Source organism: Sturnira hondurensis, unplaced genomic scaffold (assembly GCF_014824575.4).
Source record: "Sturnira hondurensis isolate 20B ecotype Veracruz unplaced genomic scaffold, ASM1482457v3 Scaffold0004136, whole genome shotgun sequence".
Taxonomy (NCBI): Eukaryota; Metazoa; Chordata; class Mammalia; order Chiroptera; family Phyllostomidae; genus Sturnira; species Sturnira hondurensis.
In genome coordinates this window covers 17,032,934-17,055,460 of record NW_028076767.1, presented here as the reverse complement: position 1 = coordinate 17,055,460, position 22,527 = coordinate 17,032,934, and the positions used below count along the sequence as shown (strand labels likewise).

Below are 22,527 nucleotides of genomic sequence, written 5' to 3'. Positions count from 1 at the left end.
TTATTAAGATATAAACATAGTGTGTTCAAGATGTACAATGCGATTATGTGACGCAAGTACATATTGCAAAATTAGCATAATAAAGTTAAACATCCATCATCTCATGTAGTTACTGTGTGTGTGAGAGAGAGAGACAGACATAAGAGAGGCATTTTTCAAAGATCGTACTTTGACTTATAGAATAAGGGGACCCTTATTTATTCAGCAAATTATTCAGCAAATATCTTTGCAAGCATGATCTACTTTTGTAACATTAGTGATAAGACATTTTAGAGTTTCAGGTTAGATTGTGATAGTCGGAATCCCTGGTTCAGCCTTTAACACGACCTTGGGCATGTTTCCTTTATGTCCACCTGGAAAATGCAGGCAGCAACAACGCACACTTCGGTGCTGCTGTGACGACTAAATGAAATAATGTGTAATGTATAACGTGCCAAGTAGTTTCTGGACTTATCAAGCACTTAATGTTAAGTTGTTGAGATGAGCTCTCCACCCTCAAATTAGGTTTGATTAATTTTACATTATAATGGGGATTTTAGAAAGCCTTTGGGCACTTCCTGAAATCTTTAAATAATTCGATATAGTACCTCAAAGGAGTCAAGTGCCTTCCGCAGGCGGCCACCCCTGGCACTCTTCAAATAAAAGGTAACTTTTTTCATTTTTTCAAAAACTTCGGCAGGAACTTGAAGCACGCGGCACTTGCCCGCCGGCCGGCCCTGCCCCACCAAAGCACAGGACGGTAACTGGGTACCCCGCTCGCCCAAGCAGCCATGAGTTGCTGAGGCTGCTTGGTGGTCACTCAGGATGGGGATGGCAGAGGCGATCACTAAACCAGACTGCAGACAAGGTCCCACGCGAAGCAAAGAGACGGACAAAAGAGTGACCCAACCTCAGTGGAAGACAATGCGGGCGGAGGGCACAATTCGCCCACCCGAGGGAATCCTTAAGCTTGCCGCACTCGCGGAAGGACCAGGTAGGAGAACTACATCACGTGTTACGCGTATTTTCCCACGTCCTATCCCTGCCCCCTCCCGGCCAGCCTTGGACGAGGCGCATGCGCAGCTCCGCTCGTGGGCGCGGGGCCTCACTACCCACAATGCGCCGCCACCGCGACTTGTCGCAAAAGCGGCGTTTCAGCCGCAAGTGAGCACCTAGTTCTCTGTGCAGTGCGGCAGCGACGGCGACCCGCGTCTTCCTCTTTTTCCGGCCGCGGGGCACGTACCCTGACGGTGTCCAGCTGCGCTTAAGTCTGGCCGGTGTCACCTGTCTCCGCAATGCCCCCCAAGAAACAGGCTCAGGCCGGGGGCAGCAAAAAGGCGGAGCAGAAAAAGAAGGAGAAGATTATCGAAGTGAGTACCCGTCCCCTCCCCCACTCACGCCGCGAGCCCTCCGGGAAGCAGCCTCCGGGTTCCTCGCTCCTTGGCTCCTGCTAGCGTTTTCCGAGGCCACGTGTTCCCTCTTTCGGCTCAGTGTGGCCCACTGCCCCCTTTTTCAGCCCCCTCGTAACGCTCTATGCGTCTCATCCCTATAGTGACGCTGCTGGCGCCCCCGTACCCAGCCTTTGCTTCTTCTACACGCCTCCCTTCACTGACCCCAGTGCCAAACGACACCTCTCCTCTTACCCTGCCACCGGGTTTTGTCTTTCGGTAGTTCTAAGAATTGAAGATGTTTCTGGGCTCATGTTCAAAACAATAACGCTGGCCGAGCTCAGGCCAGACCCTTAGGAAAGCCGATTCCTGACAAGGCTTTGTATGCTTGATTTTCTTTACCCATCATCTAGAAGTAGTAGTACTTTCGAGCCAACAATTACTACTATGGCATTTTTGATTCATCTCTAAACTGTTCCACGTTCCTTAAAGAATGGGTGCTTCTTTGAAGTCGCAGCCCACCCTGTTGTACCTGGAGCGTGCTACATGTATTTTGAATTAAATTGGATAACGCTTTAAAATACATTAGCTGTCAGTGCCAGTAGCTGTGATGAGTGTCGCACCCGAATTTGTTATATAAGTAGGTTGGTTCAGTGAATTGCGCCTGTAGCCCTTTAAATGCCGAAGAACGCAGTTTACTTCTTAAAGGTTGTATATTTGTGTCCTGATGAATGTGTCAATGAGATTCCTTAAGAGAGTGAACCATAAGTAAGATTCCGTAAACGTATCACGTAGTCCCCAAAGAGGTATTTCTTCCCTCGATTCCTGCTATTAATCATTCTTGTAATTAAGTAGTTCCTCGTGTGGTTTTGGGTGTAACTGGAAAAACCTTGGCCGATTTTTTGCATAAAGTATACCCGAATAATGGACAGCTTTTTGTAGAATAGTTACTTTTTATTAGAATGCCACCAAAATGCATTTTGGGTACCTTGAAATGAGATATTTATGAATTATTGTTTTTAATGAAATATTCTGATTTGATTTAAATAATATGCTTATGAAGAGTTCTACTAATCTTGCTCAGGTTCCAAACCTGAAGCAGCACTTGTATTCTTATTGCCTGTTTGTAGTCATTAGAACTGTCTTGAAGTAGCATACATAGCCAGACTCCTGACACTTACAGATCTCTGGGCGATAGTGACCTGATGCTGTTCGGTGCTAAGTAGTAGATGAGCAGCACTTTAGGGATGACGTTTAATCGTGTTCCTTTACTGAATTTGAATTAACATGGTTGACTATGATGCAAACTCTCATATAGATGTGAAATTAAAATGTTACATGAAAATTTAAAGTAAATTTTATTCGTTATTAACCTTTAGCTACATTAATCCCCCCTTATCAGTAAAGGATACTTCCAAGACTCCAGTAGATGCTTGATACAGAAAAAAATACACTATTTTTTTCTTATATGTACATAATTATGTTTAAGATTAACTTATAAATTAGGCACAATAAGATCAACAACAATAATAAAATAGAACAATTATAATGACATACCATAATAAAAGTTATGTGAATGTGGTCTCTCTCTGATAATCTATCATTACTTAGCCTAGCTGGCTACTAAGTGACTGGCAAGTAGTGTATACAGTGTGGATGCAGCAGTTTTCCCCCACATATATAATGAGAAGTTTTTTTTAACGGTAGTTTTACAGACTGAAGTGCTGCATGAATTTTTACTACCACTGGAGAAGTCAAACAGTATTGTGAATTGTAATGTATATCATTTGTTGTGAAACTAGCTTTTTAGAAAATATCCTGTTACTAGCCTGTATTCCACTTTATTGAATACTATATGTGACTTAAAAAAAGCAAAACTTACCTAAAGCCCCAGCGTATGTCAATGGCTATTGCAAGGGGTATAAAAATTAAATATACTTTATGACAAACGCAGTATTTTTTGAAACCAGGTTCATACTGCTTATTGATTCTATTATAATTTTCTTTTTACAGTGTTTCTTTATAATCTCGTTTGACTTGTAAAGACTAATATTTATTTCAGTGTATGGTTAATTCGGAGAGATTTTATAGTAATATGTCCTGAAATTCTAAGTTGGCCAAAATAAGTGGCCTGTCTGTCTACCTGTCTCCCCTTCTGTACTTCTGTTGCCACCACTGTAGGCACTTCCTGTAGAAAAACAACAGCCTGTAGCTTTTGATAACTCTAAGGAAAGAAGTGAAACAAGGCATGAGAGGCAGCATAACTTAATGTAAGAAGCACTAGCTTTGGGGTCAGAGAAACTGGGGTTTGAATCCCATAGTTCAAATAAAAATGTCAAACACGGTAGTTAATAGGTATGCTGCATGACCTATCTGAACCCCAGTTTCTCATCAGCAAAATGGAGCTAATTACTGGATTACAGAACTATGGGTTAAGTAAGATGACATTTAAGGTATCTAATATATTCAACACATAGCAGCTGTTCTTTATTAACATCAGAAGTAAGAATTGTCTGGTGGAAATAATCAGACTGACTTACTGTCTCTATTACAGTGCTTACTTTTTATCACCTGAAATACTTTATATTGTCTGCATTTTTTCTTTCCCTGTTTAAACTCCCCAAAATTTCATGAATTTACGTGTATTGTGTTATTTTTGAAATGAATATGTCAAAAAGGATATTGTTCTTTCAGACATTCACGTAGTTATCCCAAATGGCATATACCATTTGCTTTACTTACAGCTAAAATTTAAAAAAATGAAATCAGTTTTGAGAAATGGAAAGATGATTATGGAAAGGGGGGGCGGTTAATTTGGGGGTTTAGGGCAAGCAAATAGAAGAAATCCACTTAAGGACATACCAGCAAGGAAGTAGTAATACATAGAGAGAGGGGATTACAGTGTTATAGTATTACAGTATTATAGTATTACATAGTAATACTATAGAGAGGGGATCCAACTGTGTAAAGGATGGAGAAAGGGAAATAATTGGTGGCAATGAAAAACTTAGGCCAAAGCCAACCGTTGATTACTTGGCCAGCTGCAGAATGTCCATTGCATGGATAGATTACAGAAATACATTAGATGGCCGGGGGGGGGGGGGGGCGGCGGTGGAGTGGTTAATGAGGTAAAACGGTGCTAGCCTCTGCCTAACCCTAGTGTTCAAGAAGGTAGACCCCAACTATCTTTGGGCACTATTCAGTATTGCCCTTCTCTCCTGCCTTTCCCTTTTTTTTCAAACATCTTATTTGAATTGATTGCAGGCCAATAAAAGAAGCAGGATTACATGGGTGGGGCTGGGGAGTCAGTTTTAAGTGAAATCTAGAATTCACTGAGTGTAAAGCCCTTTGGAGCCTCAGGGCTTCAAATTAGTAGCTGTTTTCTAAACCCCTGTATATTGAAATTTTGAAATACACAGTTTCTTATAACCTAAGCTTTGGGATCTTATTATTTCCCTAGTTTTATCTTAACCATGATTTGGAGTTGATTGTAACCTCTTCCCACCTCATATTTCCCTTCCACCAGATCCAGGTTAATTTTAGGTAAGAGTCTGTCCTAAAGGAAAAGGGAGAAGGCCTTTTCAAGTATTCCAAATTGCAAAACATCCTGTTTTCAATAAATGTTGTTCGTATCCCAGATCCACAGTGTGGTATTCAGAAAACTTTTTGTCTACCAACTGACCCAGTAACCTAACTAGATTTTTCTGGGAAATAGTTTTTCATGGTAGAAAGAACAAGGACTTCGCTTGGAATTAAATATACCTTGGTTCAGATATCATCTATGTAACTGAATAGTTAACACTTAACGGGCCAGACACAGTTCTCAGTGTTTTTGGGAAAGAGAAACAAGCCATCTGCAAGAGATAACTTTACACAATTCTCTCAGTTGGGTGAGTATTATTGCCATTCTTAAGTTGAAACATGCACAGAGGTTAAATAGATTGCCCAGGGTTACTAAGATGGCAAGTGACAGAATATAGAGAGTCAAACCCAGGGTGTCTAGCACCAGAGTCCTTGCTGTTAACCTCTGTGCTATATTGCCTCATTGTAGTAATTTTTGTAACTTTCACAAAAATCCTAAAAGGTTAGTCTGAGACCACTTTGCAAATAAGAAAACTGAAAAAAAAGAAATTTGCTCAGTTCTGTTTGAAATTAGAACATGGGCAGTCTGCCTCCAGAATTTAATATTTTTAAGTCTCATACTATATAGCCTGCCCTTATTAACAGTGCTACTTCAAAAGAATTGTTGAACATTTCTGAGTTCCAATGTCTTTGTTTACAGAGTGATAACAGTATATCATAAGACCGTTAAGAGGATTCAGTAAAATATACAGGATCTGGCACAAATAATGCCCCTTTTTTAAAATTACAAAATCATAAGCATGTAATTCTGTAATATAATATTACACTCAAGCACACCATATGACATTTTAGGTGAAATACTCAAAACTATAAATTATTGCACCCATATTATTGCCCTACCAACCACCCTCGAGCAGGTGTCACTTCTGCTGGGCCCCGTATATTCAGGAGTTTGTGCATAGTGACTACTAGATAAGTAAGTGTCCCCTCTGAGAAAAAAAAAATTTCTGAGCTCTAAACTAGAGACTTATTTGTTATCTCTTTAGACTGGTTAAATATGTGGTAAACCATGTAAGTAAAACTTTTTCTTCTGGGATCTGGAGCTCACTCTGTCGTGAGTACTCTTTTTATTACTGATTTTAGAGAAAGAGAGAGAGGAAGGGAGTAAGAGAACAGCATCAGTTTGCTGCAACCTTGGCAAATCGGGCCGATGTTCTAACCAACTGGGCTACCTAGCCAAGGCCATGGGTGCTTTATTTTCTAGTTGGCCAGATCCACTTGAAGGACTTTTTTATTCCTAAGCCTTCATACATCAGTATCTACTTTGCTATGTGGTCTTTATTCATAATTTGTTTCTTCTCTGTAGCTACATTAGGGATGTGGGGTGAACCCCAGTTACGCTCCTCTCTGGCACAATATATGTCAATGCTGTTGTACTTTGATGCTGCTAATATTTTTATGTAGAATTGTCCCCTCCTTCCCCACCTCCTTCCCCAAGGAGAACTCACTTTTTGTAAAAGGAAAATATGTCACTTGACACCTGATTGCTGCATATCACCAGCCCTCTCCAAATGTCACATTACTCTTGATTATCTTTTCTTCTAATTGGATTGAGTGTTAAACTTCCTTTGTAAAAACAAGGGAAGCCAGCCATTAAAAAAAAACTCAGTGGAGAGAATTTCAGCATATATGTGCTTGCCTCTTTTTTATGTGCATAGCCTGTAAAAAACACATGTAGAATTTTGTAATGGGATATTAAAACATGAGATAGGCATTTGAGGGGGGGCAAGTAAAATTTTATATGGATGGATATGAGAACTATTCTTTTATAACTAAAACCCTCTTAACCTCTATGACTTAAGAACATTGAGAGATCTGTTTTCTTGGTTTTTGAGATACCGTAAAATTATGCTGTGTTGGGTATGTTTAAATACCAATCCTATCAATACTGTTTTCCATTTCCAGCTTATTCAGGTATTCTGTACCTATAATACTTCTTCCTATTACTCTGTGCCTTCCCCTTAGAAAGGATACCAAAATAAAGATTATAAAATATGCCAGACTAAATGTCTTTTTTTATTACTATTAATTCTTGATCAAGTACAGTTTTGTCTTGTATTCCCAGCCCTGCCAGACTAAATGTCTTTCAGTGATTTTAGATTACTTTAAGAAGTAAAGACCTTTTTGCCTTTTTTTCCTTTCTGAAACCCACCCATAAGCAAGAGAATAAGAAGGAGATATGCACGTCCTCCTGAAATTAGGAGGTATCTTTAATTTTGAATCTCAACTTCATGAAGATTGCTAATGGGTGAATGAGTTGGTACCTGGCTTAGTAGAGCAGAGCAGTCAAGTCTAACTGCCCACCTAGGAGTGTGCCATTGAGAAGCAAGTGGATTTGCCCTACAAAATTCTGGAAAAGTTCAGTAGTGGGAGGAGTAGGTAACATAGAAGGCAGGAGGCTGAAACTAGGGGTTAAAGTGTAGTAACAGTTGATAGTTCTTTCTCTCACCATTCAGCCAGGTGATTACCCCTGCAAGAAAAAAGGAGAAAGGGAATAAATCAGAGGCCCCTGTGTTTCTGGAACTCAGAGCACAAAGGAGATTGGCAGATGTGGTCAAACTGAGCCTGAAAATGGCTACTAAGGAGTCTGTGCAGTAACAGACACCCTCTCCCACCTGTTCTCTACTTCTTTTAACCAGGTTTATTGCTCTCCCAGCTAGAGGACCCTTCGTCAGAGAAACAAAAAATACCCAGTATTTGGTAGTTTCCTTATACCTTTGCCACCCATTCAGTTAGGGTGAAATCTAATGTAGGAGTCACGTCTCCTACATTAGTTTCCCAGGGCTACTGTAACAAGTTACCACAAACTGATTGACTTAAAACAACAGAATTTTACTTTCTTACCAATACGGAGGCCAGATATCCAAAATCAAGGTGTAGGCAGAACCATGATCCTTCTGATGTCTATAGTGAAAAATGTTCCCTTGCCTCTTCGTGGTTTCTGGATCTTCCAGTTATCTGTGGCATTCCTTGGCTTATAGCGGCATCGTTTCAGTTTCTCTGCCTATTTCTTCACATTGCCTTCCCTCTCTGTCTATGTGTTCTTTACTCTTATAAAGATACCAGTCGTTGGGTTTAGGGCCAGCCATAATTCAGTGTGACCTTATCTTAACTCACTGTATCTGCAAAGACCTATTTCCAAGTAAAGTCACATTCTGAGATTCCAGGTAGATGTGAATTTAGTTTGTGTATTGCATACTTAGTAAATATAAATGCATAACCAAAGATTGTAATTAGTGCCTTGCACATGAGTATTTCATAAGTGATAACTGCTATTATATTCCTAGTTTTCACAGATTACTATATTAATATTCACAGATTTAAGTAACATGTTGCTTTTTAGTTAAATATACTTTAATTTTAATATTTCCATTTTAGAAAAAGTTAGGAATGAATACTTCTCTGTAGTTTGAATTCTTTAAATTAAATTGTTTTTAGAGAATAACTCTACCCCTTAAAAAATCAGGCCAGAACTTAATGTATATTCTTATGCACTATTCCCAAAAATATGTTCAACGGCACATAATCCTTCAGGATACTATAAGAAAATGCATTTTGAGGTAGAATAAGTTTTGGCATTTGTTGCCTACTGTATCCCCTGTGGTAAAGGCTCTAAGCTATCTTGTGCTTAAAATTAAAAGCCCCATTAACCAAGAATTTTCCTCAACTTATTTGACTGGAGGACTTATTCTAGTATAGCAGCTCTACACATCCTGTAGAAGTGATAGTCCACAGCACGCTGGAAAAAGCATCATAGGGTAACAGATTGAATGATGATAGTTATAAATAGGTTTGAATTGTAAAGAATGCTGAAAGATGTTTGAGGTCATATGTTGCCTTGACTTGATGATTGAGTGTTTTGCCTCTATAGCCTAAGAAAGAATAAGTTTCAGCCTGGCTGGTGTAGCTCAGTGGATTGAGCTCGGGCTGTGAACCAAAAGGTCGCCAGTTTGATTCCCAGTCAGGGCACATGCCTAGGTTGAAGGCCAGGTCTCCAGTATGGGGCGCTTGAGAGGCAACCACACATCGATGTTTCCCTCCCTTTCTTTCTCCTTCTCTTCACCTCTTTTAAAAAATGAATAAATAAAATCTTTTTAAAAAAGAATAAGTTTCTTACAGTAAGTAAATGAAAATGATTTTTAGACATGGCTAAAAAGATGAGAAATTAATATAAATTGCTAAGATATTTTTATATTCTTTCTCATTTAGGACAAAACTTTTGGTCTAAAGAATAAGAAAGGAGCAAAGCAACAGAAGTTTATCAAGGCTGTCACTCATCAAGTTAAATTTGGTCAACAAAATCCACGTCAGGTAAACAACTTAAATTTCTACATTTTCTTCATGTGAATGTAATATAATACCAAATACTTTTGTAATAGATGTTGTATTTTAAATTGGAATCCTGCTCTACAAAGCTTTTCTGCATTTTGCCTCTGTTACTCAGCAATGCCTCTTAGATATTATTCCAGCCATTTTGATATAGCTCTTAATTCTAATTGCTGCGTAATATTCTGCAGTGTGGTGGGTGCACTATATTCATCCATTTCATTACTTATAAATGAACACTTTGTTTCTAGCCTTCTGATTCTAAGAATGATTCTGTAAGAAACATCATTGTACGTGTGTTCTTACATGAATTTGTGCTTTTCTTTCTGTGGCATAAATTATTTGGTGGCACATTTCTAGATCAAGTACAGTGGATTTCTAATTTTAATAAATTTGCCTGATCACTCTCCATGGAGATATAGTACTTCACATTTTCTCATGCAGTGCATGAGTTACACGTATCGATGTTCTCTCGAATGGCTTTCCAATCTGATCATACTAAGCTATAACTCAATTTTACTTTCTTTCCCTCACTAATAGTGAGTTTAAACACTCTTTCACTTGCTTGTTGGCTCTGTGGGTTTGTTCTTCTCTGACATGCCTATTTAAATTCTTTTCTTTTTTTCCTTGTCAATTTATGAGACATTTTTTGTCTATATTAGAGACAATTTGTAAGGTTCTGTTACATTTTACTGTATAGTTTTTATTTTTTGTATTGTCAGATGTGTTAATTTTTATATGGTTAAAAAAGTCTCCCTGCCACTAGAATATTTGCCTTTTTCCTGCATTCTTTTCTAATTATTTTCAAAGTCTATAATTTGTCATAAAAATTTATGTCCATAAATTTCTTTTCTTTCAAATGAATAGCCACTTATGCCAGTGTCATTTATACTACTAATTGAAATACCACTGTTGATTTATTAAAGTCTCAATTATATTAGGGTCTTTTTCTGGATTCTTTTTTTTCTATTCTATTTATTGTCTACCCCTTAACCAGTATCCCATTCATTTTGATTACAGTGGCCTAGTAACGTATTCTCTTAGCTATTAAGGCAAGTCATCTCCTCCAAATGTTACTCTTTTCTATTTTTCTTGGTTTTTCTTACACATTTCTTCGTGGAAATTGTTTTATTCATTGGCAACTCATTCAAAAAGAATTTAGCCCCATTTTCTTCAAGCTGTTTAGATCTTTCACTTTCTTGAATTTAAGATTTTATAGACATAATAGTGTTATTTTTAAAAGAACTCTGTCACCACACTGTCTCCTTTGCCTTACACATTTGGAAACACATTTTTTTAAATCTTAGAATATCAGAATATGTTTTTGTGAGATGGTTAACCCCTATCTGAAACAAATGTCTCTTATTCATGTCTACAAATCTGTACCTCCAACATTTTTTTTCCCTCTTACACACAGCTTGATTCTAAAGCCAAAAACCATTGATATTCCATACCTGGGTCAGTAAAAATGTATGCTCAGGCCTTGGAGTGAGATCATCTTGGATGTGAATCTCCCTGTCTTATTTGTTACGTGATCTTAAACTATTTAGTGACACTGACTTTATCTGTACAGTGGAAGGGCAGTTACCCTTGCAGGGTTCCTGTGATGGTTAAATGAGAACATAATGTAAATCTTCATTCTTAATATAGGTATGTAAGAATTCACTTTCTTCCCTTTTTCAATCCTGTTCCTCCCCCCCTATTTTTTCTTCTAGTGGGAAGTATGTTGACTGGTAAATTCAGATGTTGTAGAACCAAGAAAGCCATAACATGTGTGGTAATAGTTAGGTTTGTTATACATTCAGTATTATATTTTTAATAATTTCTTGGGTACCTTACCTGGGCTTTTATCTGCGAACATGAGGTACATAACTACCTACCATATTTAACATCGGGAAGGAGCAGCAGTCCTGCCGTTAACGCTGGTGCCCCGCCATAGACTCTGTACCACAGCGGTTAACCTACTCTGTTGCCTTTAAACATCGCTCTCCTCACAGCTAAGGAGTCAGTGAGGCTAGTGATACGTAGCCACCTAACTGCACCACCCCCTCCACAACAGCTCAGGGCCTGCAAACAGTCATGCGACCTTACATCCATCTTAAAGAGTCACACTGTGTTGCCAATGTCATAGAAGTAATCAAAGGGAAGATGTGTGCTAGGAGTGTGGACCAAGCCTAGATCCTCCCCATGTCTTCCCCTGCACCTTCCACCTTCCTGCACATGGGGTGGGATGAAACTCAGGGTGGGAAGAGGAGGACCCAGGGGTGGACTCCTGCTTTACTTCCATGCCTCAGCGTGGAACTCCATGGAACCTGAACATTTTAAATTTGAACCTGTCCTTCCAGGTCATAAGGTATATTTGTTAGTATTTAACATTAGTTTGATTTCTAACTTACAAATATTTATAAAAATGGTCTGTGGGTCTTCACTGTATTTGCTCTGGGCCCCAGAAATGTTTGAAATGGGCTCAGTGAGCAAAGGCTACTTTTATTAAAAAAAAATAAAGTGACTTACATTTTTAAAAAAATATTTCCCATTTTTCTATTTAAATACATCCCCTACATGGTCAGAGTTGGGACTGGAAAGTCCTTAACTTTATTATAGCATTTGCCCATTACCTTCCTATAGTTTTTTCTTCCTGGTTACATTTTTGTCCTGGATTTAACCTATTGTTTTAATGGTTCTCAATCCTTTAAATGGGCTTTTTAGGTTCTTTCGGCTCATTTAATACTGCTGTTCTTCAGGGACCTGTCTTTTGCTCTTGTCATGTTTTAAGCTATTCTTGAATAACCTAATACACACCCAAAAATTTAATCAGTTTTCTGTAAACTGCCATTTCTAAAACCTGTATCTCAGGGCAGCCCCTCTCTGTATTAAGATCCATGTCCAGTTGCTTCATATGCTCCACCCAGATCCTCTGTAAACATCTCACACGCAGTGTGTTTAAAACTTAGCTCATCTCCACCCTCTACCCTGAAACCTGTTCCTCCTGTATTCCCTATCCATTTTATAAACAGCACCACTGTGCATATGATAATCCTCCTAGGTCCTCGATCTTTCTTGTACTGCATGTTTAGTCAGTCCAGTCAGTTCTACCTTCGTAAGACCTCACTCTTGCACTTCTTCTCCATCTTTACTACTACTGCCTATTTTAAGCTCTTGTGTTTTCTTGTCTACAGCGATCACATTAGCCTCCTAATTTTCCTTGCCTTCATTTTTGGGCTCCTGGTCTATGCTCCACAAACTTACCATCATGATCTTTATAAAATATAATCTGATTGTGTCACAGGCTTACTTTAAACCCTTGAGTCTTATTCTGTCACCTACTAATAACAATCCAAAATTCTCATTAATGTTTCTCATACCTTGTACCTACTCTTTCCTATATCTTTATCTTTGCTGGTTGTCTGCATTCCTTTTCTTGCCCATCAGGAAAATTTATCTATAAATTAGTATCTCAATCTAGTTTTCTTAAGCATATAGGAATTTCTCATTCCCAGAGCACCATGTATATTATAGTTGTTGACATGTCTGTCTTCTCACTAGATTCTGAGTTTCTTTAAATAAGCATCTTTGTCTTTTCATCTTTATATTCCTTGTCATCTAACATAGGACCTGACATATAAATATATGGATGAATCCTCTAATCATATTAGGTATGTAAATTGTGTGCCTGGAACTCTGTCATATGTAATGTTTGTTTTGTTTAATCTCCCACACTGACTTGGCCCAGTGTTTTTCCACAAGGGTGTTAGAGGTATTGGGGGTGGTACTGTTCTTTATTGTGTGGGACTGTGAATTTCAGGATATTTGCACCTTTGATCTTCAAAAGGTGCCCATGTTTCTGGGAAGTGGGTTGTTACAAGAAGAAAGTCATAGGTGAGAACCATTTGCTAAAAATGCTGGGCATGTAGTAGATGCTTAATAAATGCTTATGGCTCTAAGCATTTGAATATGCTTTTAACTTGGCATGGTACCGTTTATAGATTTTTTTAAGAAACTGCCACAAGATTTAGCAGTTTTTGATAAATAGTTTATACATTTAATGTATACTGAAAGGTCACTGTAAAACTGATATTAAGAGGTAAGGATTATATACATGAAAACAAAAATGTCTTTGTTACTTTAGTGTTATAAGATATATTACCATATAGTGAAAACAATTATATGAAACCAAATTTTTATATTATCCTGGGAATGTTATAGGTAGCACAAAGTGAAGCTGAAAAGAAATTGAAGAAAGATGACAAGAAGAAAGAACTACAAGAGCTAAATGAGCTGTTCAAACCTGTAGTTGCTGCTCAAAAAATAAGTAAAGGTAAATGTTAAATTTCAGAAGTGTTGCTTTCTTATCAGATGTGACCCATGTTTAAAAACTTCTCATTTGTTTTGGTGTGTGTTTTCTTCAGAGCTGTGTCTCCTCTAAAAATGATACTCCCTTCGTCAACATTACCTCTGTCAACACCTTCCGTACAATTGCTCTGTGTATGTGCACAGTCTTGGCATTGTACAACTGGAACTCCAGCCTTTAGCCCCTTACTTAAGGCAAAACTAATGGCGTAGACAGCCTGCTAGGTGATTTATGATAACAATTTTTGGTAGTATACAAGGCAAAGCTGGACTTCTATAAACCGTAAGACCCAAACTCTTAGCAGTATCCCTCCTTGTGTATTTGTATTTTTCTTTTGCCTCCCGCCTCCTGCCTCAGTTGCAACTAGACAAGTGACTGTGGAATAACTTGCGTGTTTGTTTCGTTTTCCATCTCCTTCCCTGTTTTTTGGTAAGAATAAAAGAAGAAAATGTGTGTAAAATACTACAGAAGAACTCGAAAAGAAATGTTGTTAGTGTTACCACTAACACCCCATGAGTGGTATTTTCCTCTCACATCAGTGAGTGGAAGATACCAAGTTAACCAAAAGTAACTGTGTCTCAGGCAGAAGCTATACTGTATGATCTGGCAATTGAAATGCAAATGCCATATGCCGTTTGACACAGGCGCAGATCCCAAGTCTGTGGTGTGTGCGTTCTTCAAGCAAGGGCAGTGCACCAAGGGAGATAAGTGCAAGTTCTCTCATGACCTCACCCTGGAGAGGAAGTGTGAAAAGCGGAGTGTTTACATTGATGCAAGAGATGAAGAACTTGAAAAAGGTATCGTTTTAAAAAACAACATTTTCCTAAAGATATATGTCTCTGTCTCTGACTTTTGCCTTTTTGTTACCTAAATATTTAGTAACTTGAATATTTTAGTCTTGGTAGACTGTGTTTGTAAAGAATAATTGTTTTTTGTAAAATCTGAATTTATTTTATTATGCCCTTTGATTAAGTGAAGATGTTTAAAAACGATTGACTTACTTTGAATTTGACTCTCACCATTTTTTACAGTACGACCTCATTTGCCTAGACTAAAGATTTCTGTGAATAATCGCACAACATTGTTTATTCCTACCTTTGGTGTTTTAAAGGAAATACACATTAAGTTACAAGTCTTATAGCTTTCCTGTCTAAGGAAATATGTAATGTGTTTTGGGAACAGCAGATAAAAATACAGTATATACAGTCTCCCTTTCTTTTTTTATTTAGATACTATGGATAATTGGGATGAGAAAAAACTGGAAGAAGTAGTGAACAAGAAGCACGGTGAGGCGGAAAAGAAAAAACCAAAAACTCAAATAGTATGTCCTTTTCTTGAATTGAGTGGTATTTATCATTAGGGACAGTAATGTAGCAAGGTGTTTGCTGCTGTTTTGTGTTGGATTATTCTTTAAGTTATTACATCTTTTCTTAAAGATGAGATGTACTGAGCTTTGTTTTTGGAATTTACAAGTGTAAGTTATGCAGAATTCTTGTTCAAAAGTAGCCTTTGAAAACTACATGACTGAAGTCCTTCAACTGTCATTTTCTGAGGCTATCGTTCTCAAATATGGATGAACACAATCATGTTCAGATAAAAATTTTTTCTTATTTTTTGTGCAAAATGAATGGAGGGATAACTGTTAAAGTAAACCACTTATTGATTATTTATTCTGTTTTAATGGTAGGGAGACTTTTTAAATCACATGGGTGAGAATATTGTTATATATGAGTTGCAGAGTGAGTTTTTGGTGTGTGTTGGGGAAATGTGCTTTTAAAAATTGGTGCCTAATTTTTCGGACCCTGTTCACATTTATGTGTAGTGCAGTTACAGCATAAAACCTAGCTTGTGCTAGAAAAATTCTAAATGCTAGTTTTACTTACATTATTACAATTCTTCAGGAAATAAGAATTAACTTAGTAGTTTTTCCTCCTTATTTGCAAAGTTTATTACCTGAGGTTTCAATACAGTTGTATCTTGCACCTATTATGCTTTAAAAGGTCACTATGCTTTGTGTTCTTTGTATACTATCTTAGATGTAGGAAATTCCCTGTAATTTCAGATAATTCAAATAGTGCTTATATCATTAATATATGTGATTAAGGTGAAACTGAAACAAAATCATTGGTTTTATTTTTTATAACCATTATGTTATCTCATTTAAAAATCAGACTTTTCAGCCCTGGCTGGTGTGGCTTAGTAGATTGAGTGCTGCCTGTGAACCAAGGGGGGTCGTTGGTTCAGTTCCCCGTTAGGGCACATGCCTGGGTTGTGGGCCAGATCCCCAGTAGCGGGGGCATGAGAGGCAACTACAACTAATGCTTCTCCCTCTCTTACTCCCTTACTTCCCCTCTCTAAAAATAAATAAATAAATAAAATCTGTTTTAAAGTCAGACTTTGCAGAGTACATTTACAAAAGCTAAACAGAGGCAAATCCTTTTGTAAAATTCAGAATTTAGAACAGTGTCAAAGACAAATTTGTTATAGATCCTACCTGAAGACAAGTTTCTGTTAAGAACTTTAAGAAAATTTGTATGTACATGTTTGTACAGAGGATGCTCTATACAGAATGCTCAGCCTAAGGATGTGAATAGAACATAGTTTGCTCCGTATACTTAAGCATTTACCTTGGAAATTGTCTGCACTGAGCCACTACTTGTGAATAATAATTGTCTCTATAGGTGTGCAAGCATTTCCTTGAAGCTATTGAAAACAACAAATATGGCTGGTTTTGGGTATGCCCCGGAGGAGGTGATATTTGCATGTATCGGCATGCACTTCCCCCTGGATTTGTATTGAAAAAAGATAAAAAGAAAGAAGAAAAAGAAGATGAAATTTCACTAGAAGATCTAATTGAAAGAGAGGTAACTAGTATTTCTTTCCTGCCATAGAAAGAAAAGGCAGTATTTATTGTGAAATTTTAATATTTACCACTTGGGGGCAACAGCATGTTGTTAAAAAGAAAAAAAATACAATCTTTTCCTGAAGTTGCCTTTTCTTTAACTACTATTATGTTTCTAAAATGTAAACTAGCCATAATCATTAGCCAATTAAGACATTAATTTTAGGGTCATGACACAGTTCTTAAGTATTAGCCATTGGCTTATCAAATTATTTTCTTAATATAGATATATTAGTTTATCAATTCATTAAAATATTTAGTCAGTATTCAGATTGATTGAACTGGAAGTTTCAGGTATTTTCCCTGGTGTCTTATTTTTTCACTATTTTACTGATCATTAACGTTGTGTGAGAGGCGACAACTCCACTACAGTTTTTAGTTAATATGTTTTATTATCATCCCTGGACTCAAAAGGAGAATGAATCTTCTTGAAAAACATTTTCAACTACTTGAAAAACATTTTCAACTACTGGTCTCTGGTTCAGCACAAAAGAATGTTAGTCTGTGAGTTAGTAGATACGGCTTTGTATGTGATGCAGAAATGTTGAGGATATCAAAAATAGATTGAGGGTTGCACATTTTAAACTATATGCATTTTGCCATGACTTGAGTAATTTTAAATGTATTGTATAAATGTCTAATGTTGGGATTTTATACATTTGTTCTTAAAAGGATACACTGCTTAATGTCTCACACTGGAGGTAATATACTGTAACAGAAAATGTAGTCTTTAAAGTCAAGTATTGAATGCATTCAGGTTGTTTGTATTCTGGTTCTACCACATACTAGTTAACCTTTGGTAGATTTTCTGTTACCCTGTGTTTGCTTATTTGTGGAGATCAGTATGTTAGCGTGTGTATAAAGCAGTAATAGTGAATGCCTGGTAGACATTCAGCAAGTAGTATTTTTTCTGTTTATTACTTGATTACTGGCTGTGAGAAGCAGGTAGTAGTTTTTGCACTTTTTTCTCATCTACTGAAGAGCACAGATAAGATTTGGATATTGTCGTGTTGCTTTTCATGTTTTCAGTAGTTGACTTACATTAAAACAATTTTTCATGGCAAGTTTTGCTCACTTTAATTTTGTAAAGCTATCTAGTTCAGATTAATATATTTTACTTAGCAATGTTAATATCTGAACACTCATTTTGCTCATTGGCATGTGAAATAAAAATAAATCAGTTTGTTTTAATTTTATGTCTTCATAGTAGCAACAGGCAAGGGCTTAATTGCATTAAGAGAATGATATAAATACTATTAAGGTGACTTGAAGGAATAATTTGATTCTTTGTCTTTGCAGCGTTCTGCCCTAGGTCCAAATGTTACCAAAATTACTCTAGAATCTTTTCTTGCATGGAAGAAAAGGAAAAGACAAGAAAAGATTGATAAATTTGAGCAAGATATGGAAAGAAGAAAAGCAGACTTCAAAGCCGGGAAAGCATTAGTGGTATGTCCCAGCACACCCAAGTAGATTCTTTATTATTTTTCCCATTTTTGTATTTCTGTGTCATACAAGATTTTATTCTTATTTAATCATGTGTATGTATAAAACCAGTGACCAAGAAATGTTTGAATTTTGCTCTGAGTTGATATATTTGTGCATCTGAATAGATCAGTGGTCGTGAGGTGTTTGAATTTCGCCCCGAACTGGTTAATGATGATGACGAGGAAGCAGATGATACCCGCTACACCCAGGGAACAGGTGGTGATGAGGTAAGAGGCACCTCATCTCATGTTGATTGAGAAAGAGCATAGGGTGGCAGTAGGGCAGTGTGGTTCAGAGTGCCAGCTCTGGGCCTCATTTCAGATTCCAACTCTTACCTAGGGAGTTGCCTGGACTTCAGGCCTCCACCCTCATCTATAATGCAGTCATGGGATAATCCCTTAATCACAGGGCACTTTTGAGAATTAAATGAATTAATAAATTTATGGGGGGTTGTTGTTGTTCTAGGAGGGGTTATTAATTTTTTTTAGAGAGGGGGACGGAAAGGAGAAAGAATGGGAGAGAAACATCAATGTGTGGTTGCCTCTCATGGGTCCCCTGCTGGGACCTGGCCTGCAACCCAGGCATGTGCCCTGACTGGGAATTGAACCAGCGACCCTTTGCTTCACAGGCCTGTGCTCAATCCACTGAGCTACACCAGCCACGACAGTTTATGTTTTTTTATAGAACTTAGGGCAGTGCCTGGTATATAGTTAAGTGCTTACATGTTTTAACTATAAAAAGTATATTTTATTCTTCATGTAAAAAAATTAATATTTTATACTAAAAAACTCTGGCAGAAAATGTAAGAAAAATACTAACTAAAAAAGTATAGAGTAGGAAGCAGGAGACAATAGCAGAATCATTTGTTGCAGATGAATTTATTAATGATAGTAGAGAGCTGACTTCTTTTAATAAGGTTATAAAATTCTTTTGTGGTTGCAAGATAACTTTCAACTTTCTTTTCTACGTATTTTTAAAGGTTGATGACTCAGTGAGCATAAATGACATAGATTTAAGCCTGTACATCCCAAGAGATGTAGATGAAACAGGTATTACTGTAGCCAGTGTTGAAAGATTCAGCACATACACTTCAGAAAAAGATGGTGAGTATCCTAACTTTTATGTAATTCTAAAAACTAGGAGGCTCTCCAAAGAGGGTTAGACTGGTTTAGCAAAGTTAGATGGCAGTAGATACCAAACCGGTGACATAAGTATGCCGTGTAGCCATATGTAAAAGTCGTAAGAAGTAGAGGCTGTAGAGATGGTTGGCTGCAAGATTATTGAAGCCATTAACTGAGTTTAGAAGGGGACAAAAAAGAGTTTGGAGATGTAGCTAATGAGTTCAGTTTGCGACCTCACCTCATGAGGTTGAGATATCTGATTATCAAAAGTGGCATTGTCTGTGATATTGTGTAGACATTCACAGGATGAAGAGATTTGAAAGTCTTAGCTGAGAGTGAAAGAATTCACCTAAGTAGAGTAGGATGAGAACGTTCTAGAGCACTGCAAACATCAGTGTTTTAGAGTAGTCAGGAAGAAAAGCTTGGGGACACTGAAAGGGACAGAGAAAAATCAAGAGAAGAGTTTCAGGAAGATCAAGTAGGGCAAATTGGAGATAGTTCTTAATTAGGGAAGGAGCTGAAGGAGTGGAGACCCAAAGTTCATTGGGACTGCAGTACGAGCAGTGAGGAGGAAAATGAGCACAGACTTCTCACGGTTAAGAGCTTTAGGGAGAAACATGAGAAGCGGAGGCTTTTTAGGTTATGGGGAATTTATCTGTAGGCCAGGGGAAAAGGATCTGGGAGAAGGGAAAAATGGAAGGTGAAAGGAAGCAAGTAATAGAAGCAAGATCTAAAAGTATAAATAATTTCAATGAAGAATCAGAATGGAGGGAAGGCTGGCTAGGTGTGTTTGGAAATAAGAATTGTTGATACAATTTATATCTAATTGTGCCCCGAGTGAGGATTTGAAGAAAGAATTAAAGTGTGGCATGGTTGCTGTGAAAGAAAAAGGTAGAAAGGATAGTAATTAAGTCGAGTTGAGAGAGAAGAAGCTAAACAATATTGTTATTTTAACAATAAAGGAATAAAAGTTACAACTTGAAAAACTGGCCTACCCGCCTGAGATCTGAGAATTCTGTCGGACTGTTGACTTAGCGCCCATCTGCAGACTGGTTTGCTCCCTTTGGAAATGGGGCATTGGTGACAGCAGGCCCACTTGCCAGGACTTCAGAGGTTAAAATCCCTAAGACTGTCATCAGGAGATTTTGAAATATTTAAGATCTAGACTAGTCAATTGAAAATTATCTTTGTGTAAATGTTGGTATCATTGAACAAGGAAAAGCGGAAGTTTGTTTTCTCATTTATAGCCTGTAAGGAAGAGGAACAGCGTGGCCCCATAATCTTTTTTCATAATTTCATCTCACAAAATGTTTCTAGATTCCCACTCATTTTACAGTGTTACAGCTAGTGTGGATTAATTACTATTTGCAAAACCAAAAGCTGCGTAGCTGCTTGTGTCATAAACATCTTTTATTTCATAGCCATTTATTCAAATGAAATACTATGTGGATGCTGACTGTTTAAAAACCTAATTGCTAGTGATGTAGGGGACACAAAGTTGTGTAGGGTAACTCTTTCCCTCAGAGGTATGAACCAGTCAGTTGTCAAATGTTTAAGACATTTTATACAGGTGTAGGTAATTGGTACAGATAACTCAGAAATGAAAGCTCAGTTTTTGCAGTAATCTTAGGGAAGGCTTTCATGGCAAGGGGGGGAGGGAAATGTATCAGGCTGTGACCATCAGTTACTGATGGAATAGTGTTTTCTGTTTCCAGGCCTTACTGATTTCATTTTTATTTTTAGAAAACAAATTAAGTGAAGCTTCTGGAGGTAGGGCTGAAAATGGTGAAAGAAGTGATTTAGAAGACGACAACGAAGGGGAGGGACAGGAAAATGGAGTCATCGATGCTGTTCCTGTGGATGAAAATCTTTTTACAGGGGAAGATTTGGATGAACTAGAAGAAGAACTAAACACACTTGATTTAGAAGAATGACACGAAACAAGTCAATGAAAAAATTAAGCCAGCTCAGCATGAATTGAAATTGACGTTAATTTTTTTCCACCTAGAATTCTTCAACAGGATGTTTATTTCCCATGCTGATTTTGGAGGGCTTACTCCTCCAAACAAGGACTGTTCTCCCTACGTCTTGTCTTCTGACTTTGGCTACATCTCATAGTAAGTTCAGAGTAGTTCACGATAAATGGGAAATTTGGTCATTGCAGAAAAGGATTGATGGTTGTAAAAATGATTGTTGTAACTGTCTGCTCAAGTAGGAAGTGTCACTGCTGCTTTTCCAGCTTTTGGTTTTCATTGGGCATGTGTTACTACAAGGACAACGTGAATTAAAATTTAAAGTACCCTTTATTTAATGCAGTTTTTAATGGGTGATTTCATTTCTTTTGTATTTATATGTTAAAAAGACTGCCTAAGATATGAAACTGTACTTCATAAAGGAAACTGCATAGGCAGATTCAGTGTTGTATGTCTTTGGACAATTAGCCATTTAAAACAAAACTTCTTTGATCTGACAGGATCAGTTGCAATGCCCTGTGATACTGTTTTACAAACCTACCCCTCTTCTTTTTTGCCAATAAAGTTGTAAATAAAGACCATCATACATTAAAATCCAAATATGGGCCTTTCTTTTTTTTTAAGTTTTTCTATGAAAGTTTTCTTAGCGTTTCTATCTTGAGGATTTTAACTAAGTATTTGTTACAGTTAACTATCACAGAAGGCACAGGCATTTAAAGTTTTTTTAATACTGAATATAGAACTATGCAGAGTACTGACAGGAGTTCCTCAAGTTTAGTAACACTAATAGCTTAGCCTGGGAAAGACACTATCGGTCAGTGATCCCCAACCTCCAGGCCACTGACCAGTACCAGTCGATGGCCTGTTAGGAACTGGGCCGCACAGCAGGAAGTAAGCTTGAAAACCATCCCCCTTCCCCATCACCCCACCTCGCCCATCCCTTCTGGGAAAACTGTCTTCCATTGAAACGGTCCCTGGTGCCAAAAAGGTTGGGGACCGATCCTGCAGGTGATGTTACATGAAAGGGTAATTCCCGAATTGATGGATCATCAACTTCATTAAATGTCATCTATAGTTGAACCAAATACTGTGTTAGCATCATTGTAGAGAGCTGTGGTGTTATAATAATACATACTGAGGTTGATTATTTGAAGGCGTGTAAACCATAAACCAGTTCACAAAAAACTGGTGGATCTTAGTGTCTTTGGCATTGAGATCCCCCCAAAATTAAGGTTATACATTTAAGATGGACATAGTTTGCTAATGACCTGTTAAATACTAGTTACACCGTAGTAGTAATTTTTATGTGTATTTTAAAAAATAAACAGGTAACAGGTTATTTATGAATATAAATGGGTTT

General features: G+C 37.5%; 1 protein-coding gene across 1 annotated transcript; it reads left to right on the top strand.

The window, feature by feature from the left end:
* Window positions 1-1,149: 1,149 nt before the first annotated feature.
* Window positions 1,150-21,767, top strand: ZC3H15 (zinc finger CCCH-type containing 15). The gene is made up of 10 exons (XM_037043798.1): window positions 1,150-1,349; window positions 9,219-9,320; window positions 13,542-13,653; window positions 14,331-14,483; window positions 14,916-15,007; window positions 16,368-16,550; window positions 17,888-18,034; window positions 18,199-18,300; window positions 19,053-19,176; window positions 20,938-21,767. The coding sequence occupies exons 1-10, from the start codon at window positions 1,275-1,277 to the stop codon at window positions 21,126-21,128; spliced, it is 1,281 nt and encodes a 426-aa protein (XP_036899693.1). The 5' UTR covers window positions 1,150-1,274; the 3' UTR covers window positions 21,129-21,767.
* Window positions 21,768-22,527: the final 760 nt, after the last annotated feature.